This window comes from Hipposideros armiger, unplaced genomic scaffold (genome assembly GCF_001890085.2).
Source record: "Hipposideros armiger isolate ML-2016 unplaced genomic scaffold, ASM189008v1 scaffold_74, whole genome shotgun sequence".
NCBI classification, from domain to species: Eukaryota; Metazoa; Chordata; class Mammalia; order Chiroptera; family Hipposideridae; genus Hipposideros; species Hipposideros armiger.
The window spans coordinates 4,287,633-4,305,892 of NW_017731424.1; the positions used below are offsets into that span (position 1 = coordinate 4,287,633).

An 18,260-nucleotide genomic window follows, 5' to 3' on the forward strand; every position below is an offset into this window, starting at 1 on the left:
CCTGCTGCTCAGAGCTAACATCCCAGGCCAGCTCTTAACCAACTGTGCCACTCGGCCGGCCCTATTTGTTGATTTTTAAAATTATTTTTATATGGTAAAAAACTGCATACCATAAAACTTAACCGTCTTAACCAGTTTTAAGTATACAGTTCAATATGTTAAGTATATTCACACTGTTGTACAGCTAATGCTTCTATAGTTTCTTAAGGTAGAAGCTGAGGTCATTGATTTGAGCCCTTCTTCTTCTTATAGATATTTTAGTTTATTAAAAGCTACTCTTAAGTCCTGCATCTGACATATTTTGGTATTTTGTTTTCATTTTCATTTGGTTCAAATTTCTAATTTCTGTTTTAATTTCTTCTTTGACTTGAGGGCTATTTAGGAGTATATAATTTAGTTTCCAAATAGTTGGAGATTTTCCAGGTATCTTCCTGTTGTTGAAATTTAATTTAAATCCATTGTAACCAGATAATAGACTTTGAATAATTTGAATCCTTTTGCATTTATTGAGACTTTTTCATGTGTAGAATATGGTTTGCTTTGTAAATATGCCATCTGCACTTGAATGTAATTCTGCCACTATTGTCTCATGTTTAATAAATGTCAATCTGGTCACGTTGTTTGGTAGCTTTGTTCCAGTCTTCTATATCTATAGTGATTTTCTATCTATGTATTCAATCGATTATTGAGAAAGAGATGTGGAACTATCAGGTTATACTTGTGGATTTGTCCATGTCTCTTTTTATACATTTTTTTTTCATATATTTTAAGGCTCTTATTAGGATGTTTATGTCCTCGTGATGAATTCAACTCTTTATCATTGTGGTGATCTTCTTTATGGCGGGTAACATTCTTTGCTCCAACATCTACTTTGTCCAATATAATATAGACACAACAGTTTTCTTTTGATCAGCGTTTTCATGGTTTATCTTGCCCCTTCATTCTTTTACTTTTAACCTATTTGTGCTTTTTAAGCAAAATTTGAAACACCTTTCTTTTTAAAAGATTTTATTGGGGAATTGTGGGGAGGGGAATAGCGTTGGGGAATCGGGGGAGGGGAACAGACAGGTAGACAAATTGCTGTTTTGTTCTTCAGTCTAGTTGTGGAGGACTTGGCTTCACTGGCCCATGTTGGGATGATTATTGTATTCTTTCCGGGTGAGGTAATCGGTCTCCAGTCATTGGTCGGCAGCTCACAGCAGCTCCCGGCAGCTCACACTGGCTGCTGGCCGCTCACGCTGGCTGCCAGCCACTCACATAGCTCATGGCAGCCCACTGCAGCCCTGCTGCAGCCTACGCCGTCGCCAGCAACTCACAGCAGCCCAGATCCAGGTTGAGCTGTTTTTCATCATCTTAGCTGTAGAGAGCGCAGCGTCACTGGCCATCGATGTGGGATCCAAACCACGGTCCTACTGCTCAGAGCTGGTGTCCCAAGACAGCTCTTAACCAACTGAGCCATTTGGCCAGCCCTGAAACACCTTTCTTATAGACAGCATATATTGGGTTGTCGGAAAAGTCATGACACATTTTTTCTGTTTTTCGTTGCAGAAATGCATCATGACTTTTCCAACAACCCAATAGTTGGATATTGCTTTTTAAATCCACTCTGAAAATCTCTGCATTTTAGCTGGAGTGTTTATAACATTTATGTTTAATGTGGCTATTAATATGGTTGGTTTACATCTACAACTTATAATTTGTTTTCTCTGCCCATCTCTTTCTTGTTCATGTTCTTTTTTCTTTTTCTTTTTTGCCTTCTTTTGGAAAACTTCTTCATTTTTATGATTGTACTATACCTCCCTTTTGACTTATTAACTACAGCTATTTGCATTATTTTGGGTGATTGCTTTAATATCCATAATGTACATCTTTAATATATCACAATCTACTGTCAAGTGATACTATATTATTTCATGTATAATAGAAGTCTTACAACAGTATACCTCCATCTCTCCCCTGTAGCCTTTGTGCAATTGTTGTCATACGTTTTATTTCTCTACATGTGTTATAAATCCCACAACTTAACGTTATGTTTTGCTTTACATAGCGAATTATCTTTTAAAAGCGATTTAAATAAAAAGGAAAAAAAGACTTCATATTCAGCTGCATGATTGCCATTTCTGGTGCTCTTTATTCTTTTGTGTCAGTCCTGATTGCCATCTGGTATTATTTTCTTTTGGCTTGAAGGATTTCCTTCAACATTTCTTGAAACATAAGTCTGCTGGTGATTAATTCTTTTTGTGTAGCTGAAAAAAATATTTTATTTCACCTGTGTTTTGGAAAGATATTTTCACTGGGCAGAGCTCTAGGTAGGAAGTTTTTTGTTTTTTGTTTTTCTCTGGCTACTTTAAAGATATTGCTCCACTGTGTTCTAGCATGCATCATTTCCAACAAAAAAGTCTAATGTCTCCCTTACTTTTGTTCTTTTGCCTTTTTCCCCCTCTGGCTGCTTTTAATATATATATATATATATATATATATATATATATATATATATATTTTTTTTTTTTTTTTTATTTTTATTTTTTTTTTACTGGTTCTAAGCAATTTGGTTTATAATTGCCTTGGTGTAAGCTGCTTCTTATTGTGCTTGGAGCTAGATTCTTGGATCTAGGGGTTTCTAGTTTACATCATATTTGGAAATTTTTCAGCCATTATTTCTTCAAATTGTTTTTTTCAATCCCCCTGCGTTTGGGGACATAATTACACATATATTCAGCTGCATAAAGTTGTCCCACAGCCCATTGATGCTCTGTTCATTTTTTTTTTCAGTCTTTTTCTGTCTGTGTTTCATTTTGGAGCATTTCTGTTGCTGTATCGTTAAGTCGCTAATAATGGGTTGTCGGGAAAGTCATGAGGCATTTTTGCATTGTTTTGTATGCAAAAATGCATCATGACTTTCCCGACAACCCAATATTTTTCTCTGTAATGACTAATCTGTTATTAATTCCACCCAGTGTGTTTTGCATTTTAGACATTGCAGTTTTCATCTCTAAACGTTTGATTTGGCCTTTTTTTAAAAATATATCTTTCATGTCTCTACTTAACATGCTCAATCTTTCTTCCAGCCTCCTGAACATATGGAATACAGTTAGAATAGGGTTTTTTTTAATAATATAATTTAAAAAAAATTTTATTGGGGGAACAGTCTGCTTTTCCAGGACCCATCAGCTCCAAGTCAAGTCGTTGTTCCAATCTAGTTGTGGAGGGCATTTTTCCAGGACCCATCAGCTCCAAGTTAAGTCGCGTTCCAATCTAGTTGTGGTGGGTGCAGCTCAGTGGCCTATGTGGGGATCGAACCAGCAGTATTGGTGTTACGAGCATTGTGCTCTAACTACCTGAGCTAACCAGCTGCCCCATAATAGTTTTTAAAAAGTTCTCGTGTACCAACTTTATCATCTGTGTAATTTCTGGGTTAGCTTTGATTGAGTTTTCTTTTCATTGTGGGTCATATTTTCCTGCCTCTTTGCATGCCAGACACTGGACTTTATGCTTTTGGATTCTGGATATTTTTGTACTTCTATAAATATTTTTAAACTTTGCTCTGGGATGCAGTTATTTGGAACAGCTTAATTCTTTTGGGTTTTGCCTTTACACTTTGTTAAGTGGGATCAGAGTAGTGCTTAGTCTAGGGTTAATTTTCTCCACTGCTGAGGCCAGACCTTTCCTAGTACTCTAACGAATGTCCCAGGAATTATGAGGTTTTGCACTCTGGCTGGTAGGAATGGGAACTATTCCCAGCCTTGTGTTAGCTTCAAGAATTTTTCCCTATAAACCTTTCAGGTGGTTTGTTCCTAGACTTGGGTGTTCTCGGTACAAGTGCATGCTCACCAGTACTTTGCACATCTCTGGGGTTTCTCTTTTCTGGCATCTCCCGTGGGAGCTCTTGCTGCCTGGATCTCCCCAGATGCCCAGCTCTATTTCCTCCTCAAGTCAGGGGACTGCTCACCTGGGTCCTCGCACCCTGTGCCACTTCCTTCTTGGAATTCCTAATTTTTTTTCTATGACACTTTTTAACCCAGACTCTCTGAAAACACAGAAAAGCCAGCATATCAAATTTCTTTCTCTGGTTTTCAATGGAAATGCACAGCAAAACAACTGGCATTTATTTTGGGAGAGGTGGGGAAAGCCTAGAAAGAAAAAAAGAGAGCGAGAGAGAAGATGCCACGAGCAAGAGTTGCTTTTCTTTTCAAGGGCAGCTTGTATCAAAAACACTTGCAGTTTCTTGTCTTTTTATGGGCTCAGATGCCAACTTTGACAGCAGTTAAGCTCCCCAAACTCGTCACCGCAGCTGTGTTAGTGCTAGGAGACTGGGATGGTTTTTATGTCTTTAACATTGAACCCGCTTGGCCCCCCGTTATGCTGACTCATCGACTACCCCGCTCGCCCCCCATTTAGGTTTATGGGACTACAGAGAGGCATGTCTCCATAAAATAGGCTGGTGACTCGGACCTTCATCTATTGCTTGGGTTGCTCAGGCATCGCGGTCTATGTTTTGTTTTGTTTTTCTGTCTCAGAATGAATGCAGAAAAGAGTTAAAACTGGATTAAAAATACAAAGCTGACTCTGTCGGGGCTGCCAAGGTCAGTGGGCCCCCTGGCATCTGTGCAGGGGGCATTGTTAGGACCGTGTATGGGGTTTGGACCGAATCTATTAGGATCACAAAGGAGTTTCCGAGGAGGTGCCTTTCTATGTGAAATACATATTAAGGTTGTAAAGGCGTGGCGATTTTCATCTCTTTATTAACTTGAGAATTCTTTCCTCTGCGCAGATCACTTACAACATAAATTACTTTTCCAAAGTCTCTGGAATAGATGATGCAACCCACAGTTTAGGCCCCAACAAGCACTCCATCCACTCACAATATTGAAAAGAGACAAGATGAAGTCTCCATTATCCTCCAGTGGGGGAAATGGTCACCAGTCAATGTTGATGGGCAGCTGTGACTAGTGCCATCAGTAGGTGGGCCTGTGAAAGGTCTGATCCGAGAGGTCGGGTCAGGACACTTTGCTGAGAAGTAAAGACTGGGGCTGAGGAGGGCTCGGGGGATTCCAGGCTCCAGGCAGATGCAGGATGGGGAGCTCTATGTGGGACAGACAAGGCAGGAAGTGTTGGCTGGGGCCACAGCTGAGAGCAAAGTGAAGCCACCTGAGAGTCTCTCCCCCGCCAACCCCCCCAGGGTGGTGGTGACAGGATCAGGCTTTCATTTCTAAGCCATTGCTCTGGCTGGAGCCTGGACAACAGAAGGAAGCGGGGCCAGATTGGAGGGAGAAGAGGCCGGGCCAGCAGTGTGGGGAAGTGGGAAGTGGCAGGGCTCTAGAGCAGGCAGCCGGGGGCTTGAGCTTGCTTTGCAAAGGGGCTCTGCAACCCCAGGTCTGGCCTTGAATCTCTCTAGGAATATTTCATCACGTGCGCAATAGCAGTGCGTGGGGGGCATCGTCTCTACCAGGCAATCACAACTGAAAAGTGCTTAGCATGGCCCTAGCCTTAGCAAATGCTCAGTGCATGGCAACTCTCCATCCTGACAGTTTTGCTGTCTGGTTTTGCTGATCGTAAAGCCTGGCAGTGCACAGCCATGCTTGTTTTTGTCCTCAGCTGGCTCCTTCCTCTCTCCAAGCATTCCTGGTCAGCTGGTGTGTTGCCTTCAGAACTATGCACTTAGTTCGAACCCCTCGGGATGCAATTGCGATTGTCTTCAGCTAGGGTAGTATGTGTGTGTGTGTGTGTGTGGTGGGGGGGATGGGGGGGATGCTTTTCTGCCTCCCCAGGTCTGCTCAGAACTTTGCTGCAGCAAATCACCCCGCCTTCCAGGTCCGCACCCCATGCTTCTCCCTGTGTCGTGCTGGGGTGTCTTGTCTGCACCAAGGAGGCTGCAGTCCCAGTGCCCTCCCGACCTCCACACAAAGGCAGTGCCCCCTTCAGGCTGAAAGCCTTCCGTTGAGAGCCCAGCCCACGGGGAGCATGCCTTTGAATTCTGAGCAGAACCTCCGTCCCACACATTTCGACTCAATCTTGAAGCATAAAAGGACATTATGTAAGCTTCGATTAATGCTGAGCCCTCAACAGATCCGTTCTTAGAGTTTTGCCTGCCCCGAGGCAAATCTGCTCCTGGTGTGTGGCTTTAATCCGGCTTTCAGAATTGCTTCTGATGGCTCATCAAAGAGATTTGCCGCGCTCAGCTTCTGTGAAATAAACCGATGCTGGGTTCTTCTTGTGGAAGAAGTATGAACCTCACGCTCAGTGGGAGGTTTGTTCCTGGTTGCTCTGTGATAAGACCCACAAGTTTTCAAGGGCCCAAATCCAGGGAGTTTATCATCTTGCGCCCAGATGATAATGACTTCAGTCAGCCTGAAGGGAAGACATACTCCTCTTAAACTGGCCGCTCCTGCCAGAGGTGGGGACGAGGAAGTGGCTTTGTCTGTCTTATTACCAGCGTGGAGCGGGGTGTTTCGTGTGCTCCTTGAGCAAGCCGACCTAAATAGGAGTGCTTCATTTCAGAATCACACACCATTATTCTCATTAGCTACTAAATGGTTTGAGCTCTAGTTAATAGGTGGGACACAATTAAATGTCAAGGGCTTGTTTAAAGGAAAATGACCAGATGTGGAGTGCAGAGTTGCTGGTTCTGGAACAATCCATGGAGCCAATAGCCTTGCAGCTTGTGAGCCCTCTTGAGTTCATGATTTCCAGAAGGCCAGGCCTGGCTCCTTACTGCATCCCAGGTGGTGTCCCATGTGCCAGCTGGTGCTGAGCCAGAGCTCTCGTGGGCACTTCAGTCCTCGTGGCCATTTGGAAATTGGAGGAATTCAGATAACTTACTCTCTGAGTTTCCTCTTCTTTGCTCTTGTCAGCTCTGCTTTTGGGTCAGAAAATGATCACCTGGTTGAGAGAGTAGCCAACTCTCTCTTGGGTCCATCTTGAACCTTTCAGGGCCTCAGGCACACCATTCTTGTCATACGTTCAGGAGCAGGCATTAAATAAGGATGACTGGTGTTGTGATGATGTGTACACGCCTCCTTCAAGGATGTCATAGGATGTCACATGCATTTTACAGGCGAGGGGCTTGGTGAAAGGCTGGAATGAAGCCAGGGAGCCTCTTGCCGTCTGTCTCAGTCTGTTCAGGCCGCTATAACAAAAATATTATACCACAGACTGGGGGCTTAAACAACATTTATTTTTCACGATTCTAGAGGCTGGAGGTCCAACGTCCAGGCATCAGCAGATGCCATGTCTGGTGAGAGCCAGCTCCATTGTTCATAGATGGCCATCTTCTCCTGTGTCTCCCACGGTGGAAAGGGCAAGGGAGCTCTCTGAGGTCCCTTTTATAAGGACACTAATCCCATTTACCAGGTCTCTACCCTCATGAACAAATAACCTCCCAAAGGCCCCACCTTCTAATACTCTCACCTTGGGGATTAGATTTCAACATAAGAATTTGGGGGCAAAAACATTCAGCCTCCGTCCTTGGAAGTTCTTATCTTGGAGGCAGCATAGAATGAATAAGAACATCATGGCCCATCAAACTCAAGCTCAACCTCTCTGTTCTCAATGTTCTCGTCTGCAAAATGGCAGCAGTTTACACCCATCAGCAAGGGCAAAAGAGACAATCCACGCAAAGACTTGATGTCCACTGAATTTCATCTATAATTATCTTCCCAACTTTTCATTTTGGAAACTTGTAACCTCAACAATGTGGAGAGGATAGTATCCTTACACCTATTGTATTAGTCTGCTCAGGCTGCCATAACAGAGTGCCTGAGGTGGCTTCAACAACACAAATTAATTTTCTCACAGTTCTAGGGGCTGGAGGTCCAAGTTCAGGGTGCCTGCAGGGTTGGTTTCTGGTGAGATCTTTCCTCTTGGCTTGTAGATGGCACCTTCTTGCTGTGTCTTTTCTTGGAAGAGGGCACTCTTAGTGTCCCTTCCTCTTCTTGTAAGCACACCAGTCCTGTTGAATTAGGACTCTATCCGTATGACTTCATTTAATTAATTATCTCCTTAAAAGCTTTGTCTCCAAATACAGTAACATTGGGTGTTAGGGCTTCAACGTATGGATTCGGGGGGAAGGGCACAACTCAATCCATAACATAGATTTCGAAATTTTAACAGGAACGTACTTCACATTCCCACTGCATGCATCCCTCATACGTGATTGTATATGCATTGCATGGAAAGCAAGAATTTTGGTACTGAGCATTTTAGAGAGAATTTTTTTCCACTGGTCACATCCAAAACGCTGTGGGTCTAGGTGTGTGTGAATGTGTATGTATGTAACACACAGTTACAAGAAGAGTCTGTACATTTTCCTCCCTATGATAACTTTAAAGAAAATGGTAAGAGCCTTTAAAAAGCCATATTTCTGTTACCTTTATACATTTTCAAAATTTTGTATTGGCAATGTATTATTTTTTTAAATTTAAAAACGCACTTAATTAAACCTACATAGAATTGAGAAACATAGAGCATGTGATAAGCTACTTCACAAGAAATGGATAGTTGTTTACCTATAGCAAGTCCGCAATTCTGAGCCCGGTTCCCCCAAGTTTCCTGGCACACTTCATAGTTTTTCTTCCCACATTGTTCAGCTAAAGTGTGTTCAAGACAAATAAGGGTATAAAGTAATTCAACTCCCAAGAGCTATATTTAGGTCACATACAGGAATTCCACAGCTAAATAGAATGGCTTTTGGATTATGCCTCTCACAGCAGCACCTGTTGAATGTGAAGACTCAAGTTAACTATTATCAAGACTGGCTCTTTATTTCAAAGCATGGCTGTGCTTGTTTGTGCCTCTCCCCTCCCCCCAAAACATCTAAGGATCCCCAGGAGTGTTTGGGACCTCCTTGCAAACTACACAAAACTGGATCAAACCCTCTATTATTATATTAAACTTATTTAAAAACTTGGAGTTTCTCGCATTTTAGACTATTATGAGTTGTTTCCGTATTTCCCTATTTAGTACTGACCAGCATGGAAAGCCCCAAACTGAATGTTTGAGGTTCCCCGTGTTGATTTTTGGAGAAAGTGATGGCTTGTGTAATGGTTATGGGAGGGATGGAACCGAGAGGGGTAGGAATGAACTGCATGGGGATGGTGTGTTTTGTGGCCTGTCGTCGGGTAGGGTTGGGGTAATTCTGCCTGGGATGTGGCTCTGTCCTTGGCATCCGTGAGAACCTATAAAACATTCAGTGTTCTCATTGTTGCAGCATCGGGCACGGAGGCTCCTGCTTGCTTTCTGAGGGTGCTGCCAGCTTGGATCCATGCATCGTGTCCCCAGAGGTGACTGAACCAAAGAAGCACCCACATAAAGCCAGAGGCCCAGAAGGTTCTCCACTGCCCCGACCGCCAGTGCCCTGGGCACAAGAGTGCCCCTCAGCCACTATGCCCTTTGCCGAGGGCCCCCCGGAAGCTTGCTTGGCAAGTCCAGCAGCAGCACCTGAAGACTGGCCCCTCGCCCAGCCCCTCGCTCAGCACCCCAGGAAGGAACTTTCTCCACATGCCCCAGGGGACTCCCTGGCAGCATTTGCCCCTTGTGGGGACAGCCCCACTCAGCACAGTGTGGTTGCCATTGCACCCAGTTCTGGAAGAGAGGAAGCCCTGAAAGAAGGGGGACAAAAATCCACGTTCTCCAGTTCCACGAATCAGTCACCAGGAACTTCACCAGCACCTCCCAGAGAGCCAGCGAAGGGACAGCTGTGTGGGGAAGATGGCCGGCTTGGTGGTTTCGAGTCCCAAGAGAAAGAGGCTGCAGGTGGCTTCCCCCTGCCAAAGTCCGGGCAAGTGGCAGCTTCTATACAAGTGGCTCCTGGGAGCCCTCCTGCAACCCAGTCAGGCAAGGAGAGTTCAGCTGGCCTGGAGGAGTACCCCCCAAAGCCCAAGACCCCAACCCCACAAGATCCGGCCCCCAGAGCCTCAGGCAGAGAAAACTGTGAAGTAGAGGTGCCGCCTCAGGATTCAGCTGCCGACTCGAGATTCCTTGGGGCCTGCTGTCCCACTGGGGGCAGCTCAGGGGCTGCCCCAGAAGCTGAGGCAATTGCTGTTTCCCGGGAAAGCTGCCAGCAGCAAATGGGGGCTCAAATGCCCTGGGATTCATTGTGTCCTGCCCTGGCGCTGGGGGCCAGGGACTCTTGGATGGAGATTTTGGATGCCAGTAATGCTCAGTATCACTCACAGATGGGGACACAAGAAACCGAGCCCAATAAAGCTGTCTGCGTGGCAGCAGACCGCCAACCTGAAGGGGCTCAGCTTGTGAGTGCTGAGGATGCGCGCCCAGCTGCAAGCCTCACTTCTCAGACTGCTGCTCGGGCCTCTGTTGCTGTAGAAGAACCCAGCTGGCTGGCCAGGGAGATAGTTTCAGGGGCTGAGATGCCCGTTCTTACAGATCCGGCGAAAGAGCTGGCAGCTGCAGGGCTGGTGGGACAGGAGAATCATGCATTAGATCTTGGAAGTGAAAGAGAGGGTCTGGAAGGGAGCCCTGAAGAGGTTCCTGCCTGTTCAAGCCAGGAGAGAGCAGAGCTCTGCTACAGGGAGCAGAGCCTCAAAGCCCCACAAGCAGTGCTGACCCCTCCTCCCTGTGCATCAGACAAAAGTTCCAGAAGGTTATCTGGGTCAGAGGATGAAGCCAAGGCCCCTGACAGCCCAGCTGTTGCTGAGGAGAAAAGCAGACGACCTGGGGCTGACCCTATACAACAGGAAGACGCCCTAGAGCCGCCTGACGGCGCAGATCCTGGGAACCTGTGTGGAGAGCAACCCCGGGCCTTCAGCGGCAAGACCAACCCAGAGATAGAGAAAGACGAGGTTTCAAAGCTCACCAGTGACACGGGGAGCAAAGTCCTTCCGAGCATGGCCTCAGCACAGCCACTCAGAAAGGAGGAACCCGGGCACGCAGACGGGCCCTGCTCTTCATCAGAAGCTGCAGCTCGCAGCTCAGGGGCCCGTGTGGTCCATGAGTCTGGCTCAGTGCACGAGCTCCATGAGCAGGGTCCTGTCCCGCCCCCTGGGCCAGATGGAGCCAGTGAACACGTTATTCCCGAAGGAGCTGCCTGGGAGGGGCCGGGATTGCAGCCCAAACGTCCTGACACCCTTCAGGACGTGGGGGGACTGGGAAGAATGGACTCTCTTCCTGCTTTAGAATCTGAGAAATCAGACTTCCTGTCAACTCCGGCTGCAGAGGTCGTCCCCAAAGCTCAGGAGGTGGAGAGCTCATCTGAAATACAGACGAGGAGCCACCCGTCTGTGCAGGGGCCCGGCAGCTGTGATGGGGAGGGCTTGCTGACGTCCCCCCAACCCCGTGGGCTGGAGCGTGATGCAGCTGGACAGGAAGTCCAAGTTGAGGAGCCACATCCCCCCGATGGGGAGAGCTTAGCAGTGGACTGTGGGCTTACGATGCTCAGCCCGGAGCAAGATCAGCAGGGAAATCCGCCCTCCCCAGGAAACAGCTGGATGCAAGTAACTGCACCCGAGGGGCCCCCAATATCTTCTGAGAACCATCTTCACCCATCCCAATTGGACCCAGAAGCATCTGTCGTTGATACGCTCAGGGAGAAGGCCCAGCCGTGTGAAAATGAGAAAGAGACTTCTCCAAGTGATCCAGGTTTGAAGGACCCAGGTGCAGATTCGCCCCAAATCCACGGACCTGTGGAAGCTCAGGAGGAGGTGAGCTTGCCCACTCACGGAGGAGAGGAGCAGGCTTCTGACACAGAACTTCAAAGTGAGTCCTCCAAAGGCAGCCTGTCTGATGCTCCAAGTTCAGCTCCCAGGGACACAGATCTGCAATGCGCTGTGACAGAGCACTCGGAGTTGTCAGGACTAGGGGAGAGTGGACAAGAGGGAGCATGCACTGGCAGTCAGTCCCCCAAGGCCTCGCGTCCTGCAGCAGACACCTTACAAGACTCCTCTGTTGCAGGAGGCTTAACCACAAAGGAAAGCTGCTGTGCTGGGCAGGGGCTGAGCAAGTCCCAGCAGGAGCTGGTTGCTGGGCCAAAAGGCAGTAGCCAGCATGATGAAGCCTGCCGCGGGGATACAGAAGTTTCTGAAGCTGCTGACACTTGCCCCCCACTCAAGGGCTTGCGTAAGATGGAGAAGGCAAGTGGGAACACAGTGGGGGCCCTACCTTGTCGGCCTGACTCAGTACCACTCCTGGATGTAGCTCACTGCCTGCCAGCCCCAGTGCCTGCCAGCCCCGGCGTCACACCCACTCAGGATGCTCCGGAGAGAGAGGCATGTGATGAGACCCAGGAAGGCAGGCACCGACCAGCACCGGCCCCGCAGAAGGAAATGGAGTGCCCCAACAACGCCTTGGATGCAGAGGCCCAAAAGCTTCTTGGAAGTTTCCCATCAGCCGAGGAGCGTGGTGCAGAAGGTGGGGCTACTGAGACTGGTGGGGGTGCTGATGAAGGAGACCTGGGGATGCAGCGGGCTCCAGAGGAGCCAGGAGGAGCTGCTCTAAGCAGTGGCTTGCTTCAGACTGAGCAGTGCCTCTCCCCTGGGGAGCAAGCTTCCACGTCTGCCCCAGGTGAGCCTGGCCAAGCTGACCAGCCCTCGGCCAGCTCCCAGGATACCTTGCTGCCAGCAGGAGAGCTGGGTGAGACTCTGAGGAGCACAGTGGATATTTCTGCAGCCCAGGCTGTCCCTGACCTTAAGAGGCTCCTGCCATCTGGGCCACCAGAAGAGACTGTTCTTGACACTCCTTACCTGCATATTGACGGTGCTGCCAGGAAAGGCGCAGAAGACTGTGAAGTGAAAGAGGTTTCCTCTCGAGGTCCCAGAGGTCCTGGTGAAAGCCCTTGTCCCATAGCGGAGCCCCTGCTTGCCTTGGGAAATGCCGCCTCCAGGAAGCTGTCTGCTGGCTCCCTTGGCCCCCTCTCTGAGCCAGGAGGTGCAGGTGGGGAAATCTCTGCAGGGCGAGACAGCAGTGGAAGCCTCAAAGCCGGGACCTTTGAGGAACTTGTGGACTCCGTACCCTACCTGGACAGGACGCCGTTTCTGGCCGATGGTAAGCTGACGACAGGGGAGAAGAAAGCGGCAAGCGGTTCCGATGCAGGTGCCCACCCCTGTGAGCCTCCTGAGTGCCCTGCCAGTGAGGAGGGCATGGCAGGTGATGCAGCAGGCCGGCCGGAAAGCAGTGGGGAGAAGATGGTAGAACCTTCCCAGGATCCGACGATGGGCGCATCACGTGGTGTGGATGCAAGCTCCAAGCAGACCAGCACGGTTGCCGGGTTCCCTGACTTCAGGGAGCACATCACCAAGATCTTTGAGAAGTCTGTGCTCGGGGCCCTGACCGCAGATCGGCCTCAGCGGACATCGGGAGAAAAGGCAGGAGCTGGGAGGAGCCTGGCAGGCAAGGACCTGGCCATGTCATTCAGCCCAGAGAAGCTTCCAGATGGAGTGGCTGTAGCCCCTCTCCCTGCCCCTCCTGCTGGACTCTGGGTGAACTCAAAGGAGAGGAGGCACGAGTTGGCTGTAGAGGCTGAGATTTCCCATCTGGTTCCCCAGGATCCAGCTCCAGAGAAGCTGCCAGAGCTGGTGGGGCCGGCCTCAGAGCAGAGCCTGCCAGGTGCCAACGTGGGGAAGGAAATGACTGGCGCCCCGCAGATGCTGAAGGAAAGCGAGACGGCGGAGGGGGCCGGGGAAGGCGGGCTGAGGCTTGGAGGCCAGGCCCCCTCACAGGGGGGAAGCCGCTGGCAGGACTCGGCTTTGGGCCTCTCTTCACAGGCCGCTTCTCCAGGGACTCCGGTGGAGAAAGCTGCTGAATTGCAGGTGGCTCCCCAGAGCCACCGGGAAGGGGACTTGGTTCAAGATGATAGAATTCCTTCTGGAAAACAGCACCAGGGAACATCCGCCAGCAACAGTCAACCCAGCGAAGATGAGGCCAGGGGTCTTGCTCACACAGGGGCTCCAGGTGACATGCCAGCGTCCACCTCTGCCCTGCGAGCATCTTCTCCCCATGGGGATGTTCCGATTGTGGCCGAGGCTGTCAGTGAGCCCTGGGCCCCCGACACACCTGGGGGTGAAAAGAGGCATGGAGGTGCTGCTGGGATCTCGGAAACACAGAATGCCCAGGGCAGTCAGAGTGCCCCTGAGCCAGCAGCTGGAGAAGTGACGGATACGCCCCTGGAGCCGGGCTTGGTGGCAGGAACTGCTGGGGAAGCAGAGGGTGACATCACTTTGAGCACCGCTGAGACCGGGGCACATGTGTCTGGTGACCTGCCGGAAACAGGTGCTACGAGGATGCTCTCCGGCGTGGCTCCTGCCTCCACGCTGCCAGGGAGCTGTGAGGCCCCAGGCTGCTCTGAGGGGCCTCCGGGGATGGAGGCTGCAGCCACCCTGCGCGGGGAGAGCCCAGCTGGGCCCCAGGAGGCTGAGCAGCAGCCCCGGCCTGAGCTTCCTGCTCCTGCTGAGAACGGGAAGGTGTGTGTCTCCTCACCTCCAGAACCTGACGAAACTCATGACCCAAAGCCGCAAATCCTGGTTCCAGAAGCAGTTCGCGCCGAAAGGTACTTAAAATAACCAATTCCCATGGGAACGTGGGGTCGGCTTCAAAAGTGGTTCTCACCCCGATTTCTATAAGTCAATCAAATACACGGGCAGTTGGTAATCTAAGTTTTCCAAGTCTAATTGTCTACATTTACCTGCTTACAATCTCTGCAAGGGCTGAGATTCTGAAAAATGTGAGTCATGGGTGGTGTGTAGGAGATGTTTGTTTAACATGTCTTACGCCTTTTCTCGTGTTCTTCAATTCATCGCACTTAAACTGTTTGGAAAGCACGAAATGTTTACTGGCTGGCAGTGCACTATGGGTCATAGGTTATATAGTCAACCGTATGTTTTCCTGGAGTCCAGATACATCTGCTTTGAATCTGGATATACTTATGCAGAGAGGCCTAAATGATCCAGAAGAATGTCAAAGCTATCGACTGCCTGAAACTAATTTTTTTCCTAGGGATTTTGGCATAGTCGTCATTTAAAGCTTTGGTTGGGACTTGGGCTTTTCAATAGGACACCAAGAGAAGTGCCCTTCTCACCACCGATCGCTTTCTTTACATTATCCCAGAAAGAGCCCCGGGCCTGGCCCAGCCACCTTAGCTTCCATTCCTGAGAAGGGTGCTCCAGATGTCACCGGCGAGGCCATTTCCGGCGAGGCCAGCAGTGCGGGAGGAGCAGAACGGTGAGTGAAAGGGTGTCAGCTCTGGAGAACCACGCTACCTTCCCTCAACAGAGACAGGATGAGAACTGCCCACACTCGAGTCCTTGTGTAAGAACGAAGCAAATAGCCCTTCCCGATTCTTCATACAGGTAAAGAAGGGCCTGACATGACTGAAAGCTTCGTTGCTGTAAAAGGCATTGAAGTGAGTTGCTTCCCTATCTGAGCTTATTACTTACTGTTTGAAACACAAAAACCAAAAAATCAGCTTTATTGAGATGGAATTCACATACCATAGAATTCACTCATTTAAAGTATACAATTCAATAGCTTTTAGTATAATCACAGAGTTGTGCAGCCATCACCACAATCCATTTTAAAACGTTGTTGTCCCCCCCGCAAGGAAAGCCCGTACCCCTTAGACATCACACTCCAACTCCCCACCCCCCTGAGCCCTAGACAGCCGCTAAGGTAGCTATTCCCTTTCGAGGCAAATGGACTCAACATTGATTTACTGTCTGAAGCAGGAATGTCTGATCACCAACAGCAGTCACACTCCACAGAGATCTCAGGATTAGAGGGGGACAAATGACAGATACAACTGTGACTCCCAGACCTTCGCACTTGCAGGGTGCCTGCCTGTTCTTTTGGAAGCGAAATGCTACCTATGGTTGTGCAGAAGCTGCTGCTCAGGAGTTTCATCCTTTTGGGGAAATGGAGATACTGTGAACAGACACATTGTGAACCGGCTATGCAGCATCCTTAGGCCTTTGGCTGTTGCGGTGCTCCGTGTGTGTGTGTGTGTGTGTGTGTGTGTGTGTGCGCACGCACGCACGTACGTGATGCATATGTGAGCAGGGCGGGGCTGGACTTTAAATTAGTACCTGTGGCTGGCTAGTGTATCCTCCCAAACAGCTGCAGGCATTTTATAAATGATTTGGCTCACATTTTGCACATGCTGAAAGAATGTGATCACCTGTTTTTCGAGTCTGAGCATTTCCATCGACACCCAGCCGCCTTTCCTGCCCTACAAGGGCCACCCTCATAACTGCAGGCCAGCGAAATGCAGGCGCCTTTTGCTGACACACATGCAGGTTTGATCTGCATTAGACACGTGTCTCTGCTGCTGACTCAGCACGTAGTGCCCTGCCGCCCATGCTGGTGTGGATTTTGCCATTCCCAGTTAAAGTGTGGGGAAAATACCTAATGGGGCGAATGCTCCCTCTCCCCACAAATGATACGTGAGTTCCGTCTTCAGTCGCTGGGTGTTTCATCACCTTCTTGGAGAACTTAGGGCCAAACATGTAGTAGCTCAATGAATATTTCATGACTTGTTTTAATCTCTTTACATTTTAAAATAATTTCTAAATTAGTATTAGAGCATTGATAAGCTATAGACAAGTATAAAGGAAAAGAGAAAGGTTCACAACCACACCACCTAACGATTACTGTTATTTATTGCTTTTGTGTATTTTCACCCCGTTTTTTTCTGTTTAAATATTCATGGAGTTGCTTTCTCCCTGCCATCAGAGCTCTTTGCAAACAAATCTTAGTGGCTGAAATTGTATGACTTATCAGTTTACTGAGCAGTGCACATTTAGGTTGTGACCAGTCTCTCTGCTCATTTTCCTCTGGTGGAGGGTCCTTTGGGTGTCAGACTTGTAGGCTGTCTAGAGCTGTAGCGTCTGGTGAGGCAGCCACTCGTCACATGTGAAGGGAGATGTGCTGTAAGTATAAAATCTACACCAGACGTTGAAGATTTAGTATGGAAAAAAGAATATGAGATCCATTGATTATAGGTTAAAATGAGAATATTTTGAATGCCTCGGGTGAGACTATATTATTAAAATTAATTTCACTTATTTCTTTTTCCCGTTTTTATTATGACTACCAGAAATTTTAAAATTACATGTGTGGGTTTTGCGTACATGGCTTTCCCTTGTGGCTTGAGGTCTCCTTCTGTTTAGATCATTTGGCTCCGCAACCTGCTTTGCCCTGGTCCTTGAAGGAAATGATGATGGAGAGGGCTGGCCTTGCCTGGGCTTTGGGCTCTTGGGAAAAAGTTCTTCCACCCTCCCATTGGTTGAGGATTTTGGGGGAGAATTCTGATTGGACCCCCACCTTCCAGCCTTCCACATGGGGTGACCTCTGGCTTCCTTTCTTTGAGAAGAATTAAAGAGGTGGCAACATCTGAGCCAATAGGCTACAACAGATCCCAGCTTATATCTAGTAGGCACTCAGAGGCCTCCAGAAGGGTACAGACCACCTCTGTCCAATAGAAATATGACAAGAGCCGCAGATGTAATCTTGAATTTTCCAGTAGCCATGTTAAAAAACTAAACAGAAAATCAAAATATAAAATCAATTTTGATCATATGTATTTTATTCAACCAGTATATCACAAATATTATCATTTCAACGTGTAATTAATATAAAAATTATTAAGGCCATATTCTACATGCTTGTTTTCATAATAAGTCTTTGAAATCTGGTGTGTGTTACATGTTATAGTCACAGCACATGCCTACAGTTTGGACCAGCCACCTTCTAAGCACTCGGTAGCTGAGTATGTGGCGAGGGGCTGCTGTATTGGACATCCCAACCCCTCACTGAGTTGTAACAGCTGTCGACCGTGAACCAGAAGGGCAAGCCTTCCCATGGGGACCCCAAAGACCCAGGTTGCTCTGCCCAGCAGCCTCACTCCTACAAGTTTAACAAAAACACCGGGAACTCTTTTTGGCCTGGAAGAGGAGGCTCAGTACCTCTGGTGAGCCCGTTTGCAATGAGGGAGCTGTGTCGTGGCCCTGGGCAGGTCTCAGAGAAAACCTGGCGAAGGCCAGCGGGTGCATGTCCTGGGAGCCCCAGGTGTTGCAGGTAAAGGTGAAATTCAGCAGCAGCCTGGGAGCAGCTGGGTGGCCATACTTCAGCGGACATGGCCAGGAGCTAGGGTGGCAATGGAGTTCAGAGCAGGGGCTCCCGATTCCTACCCCAGCTCTGCCCACGACGGGTTCTGTACATGGCCTCAGTTGGCCCATCTGTAGAATGGGGATGACAACTGTACCAGCTTCATTGAGTCGCCGCGAGGTCACTGATTCAAGTGTAGTAGCTGCAGGTTCTGG

At 48.5% G+C, this 18,260-nt stretch overlaps 1 protein-coding gene across 1 annotated transcript in view; it reads left to right on the top strand.

The window, feature by feature from the left end:
- TACC2 (transforming acidic coiled-coil containing protein 2) overlaps window positions 1-18,260 on the top strand; it is a 166,333-nt gene that overhangs the window by 22,865 nt on the left and 125,208 nt on the right. Inside the window, exons 2-3 of the mRNA XM_019642916.1 lie at window positions 9,206-14,494; window positions 15,052-15,165. Of these exons, the coding sequence (XP_019498461.1) occupies window positions 9,206-14,494; window positions 15,052-15,165 (5,403 nt within the window). The remainder of the gene's footprint in view (window positions 1-9,205; window positions 14,495-15,051; window positions 15,166-18,260) is intronic.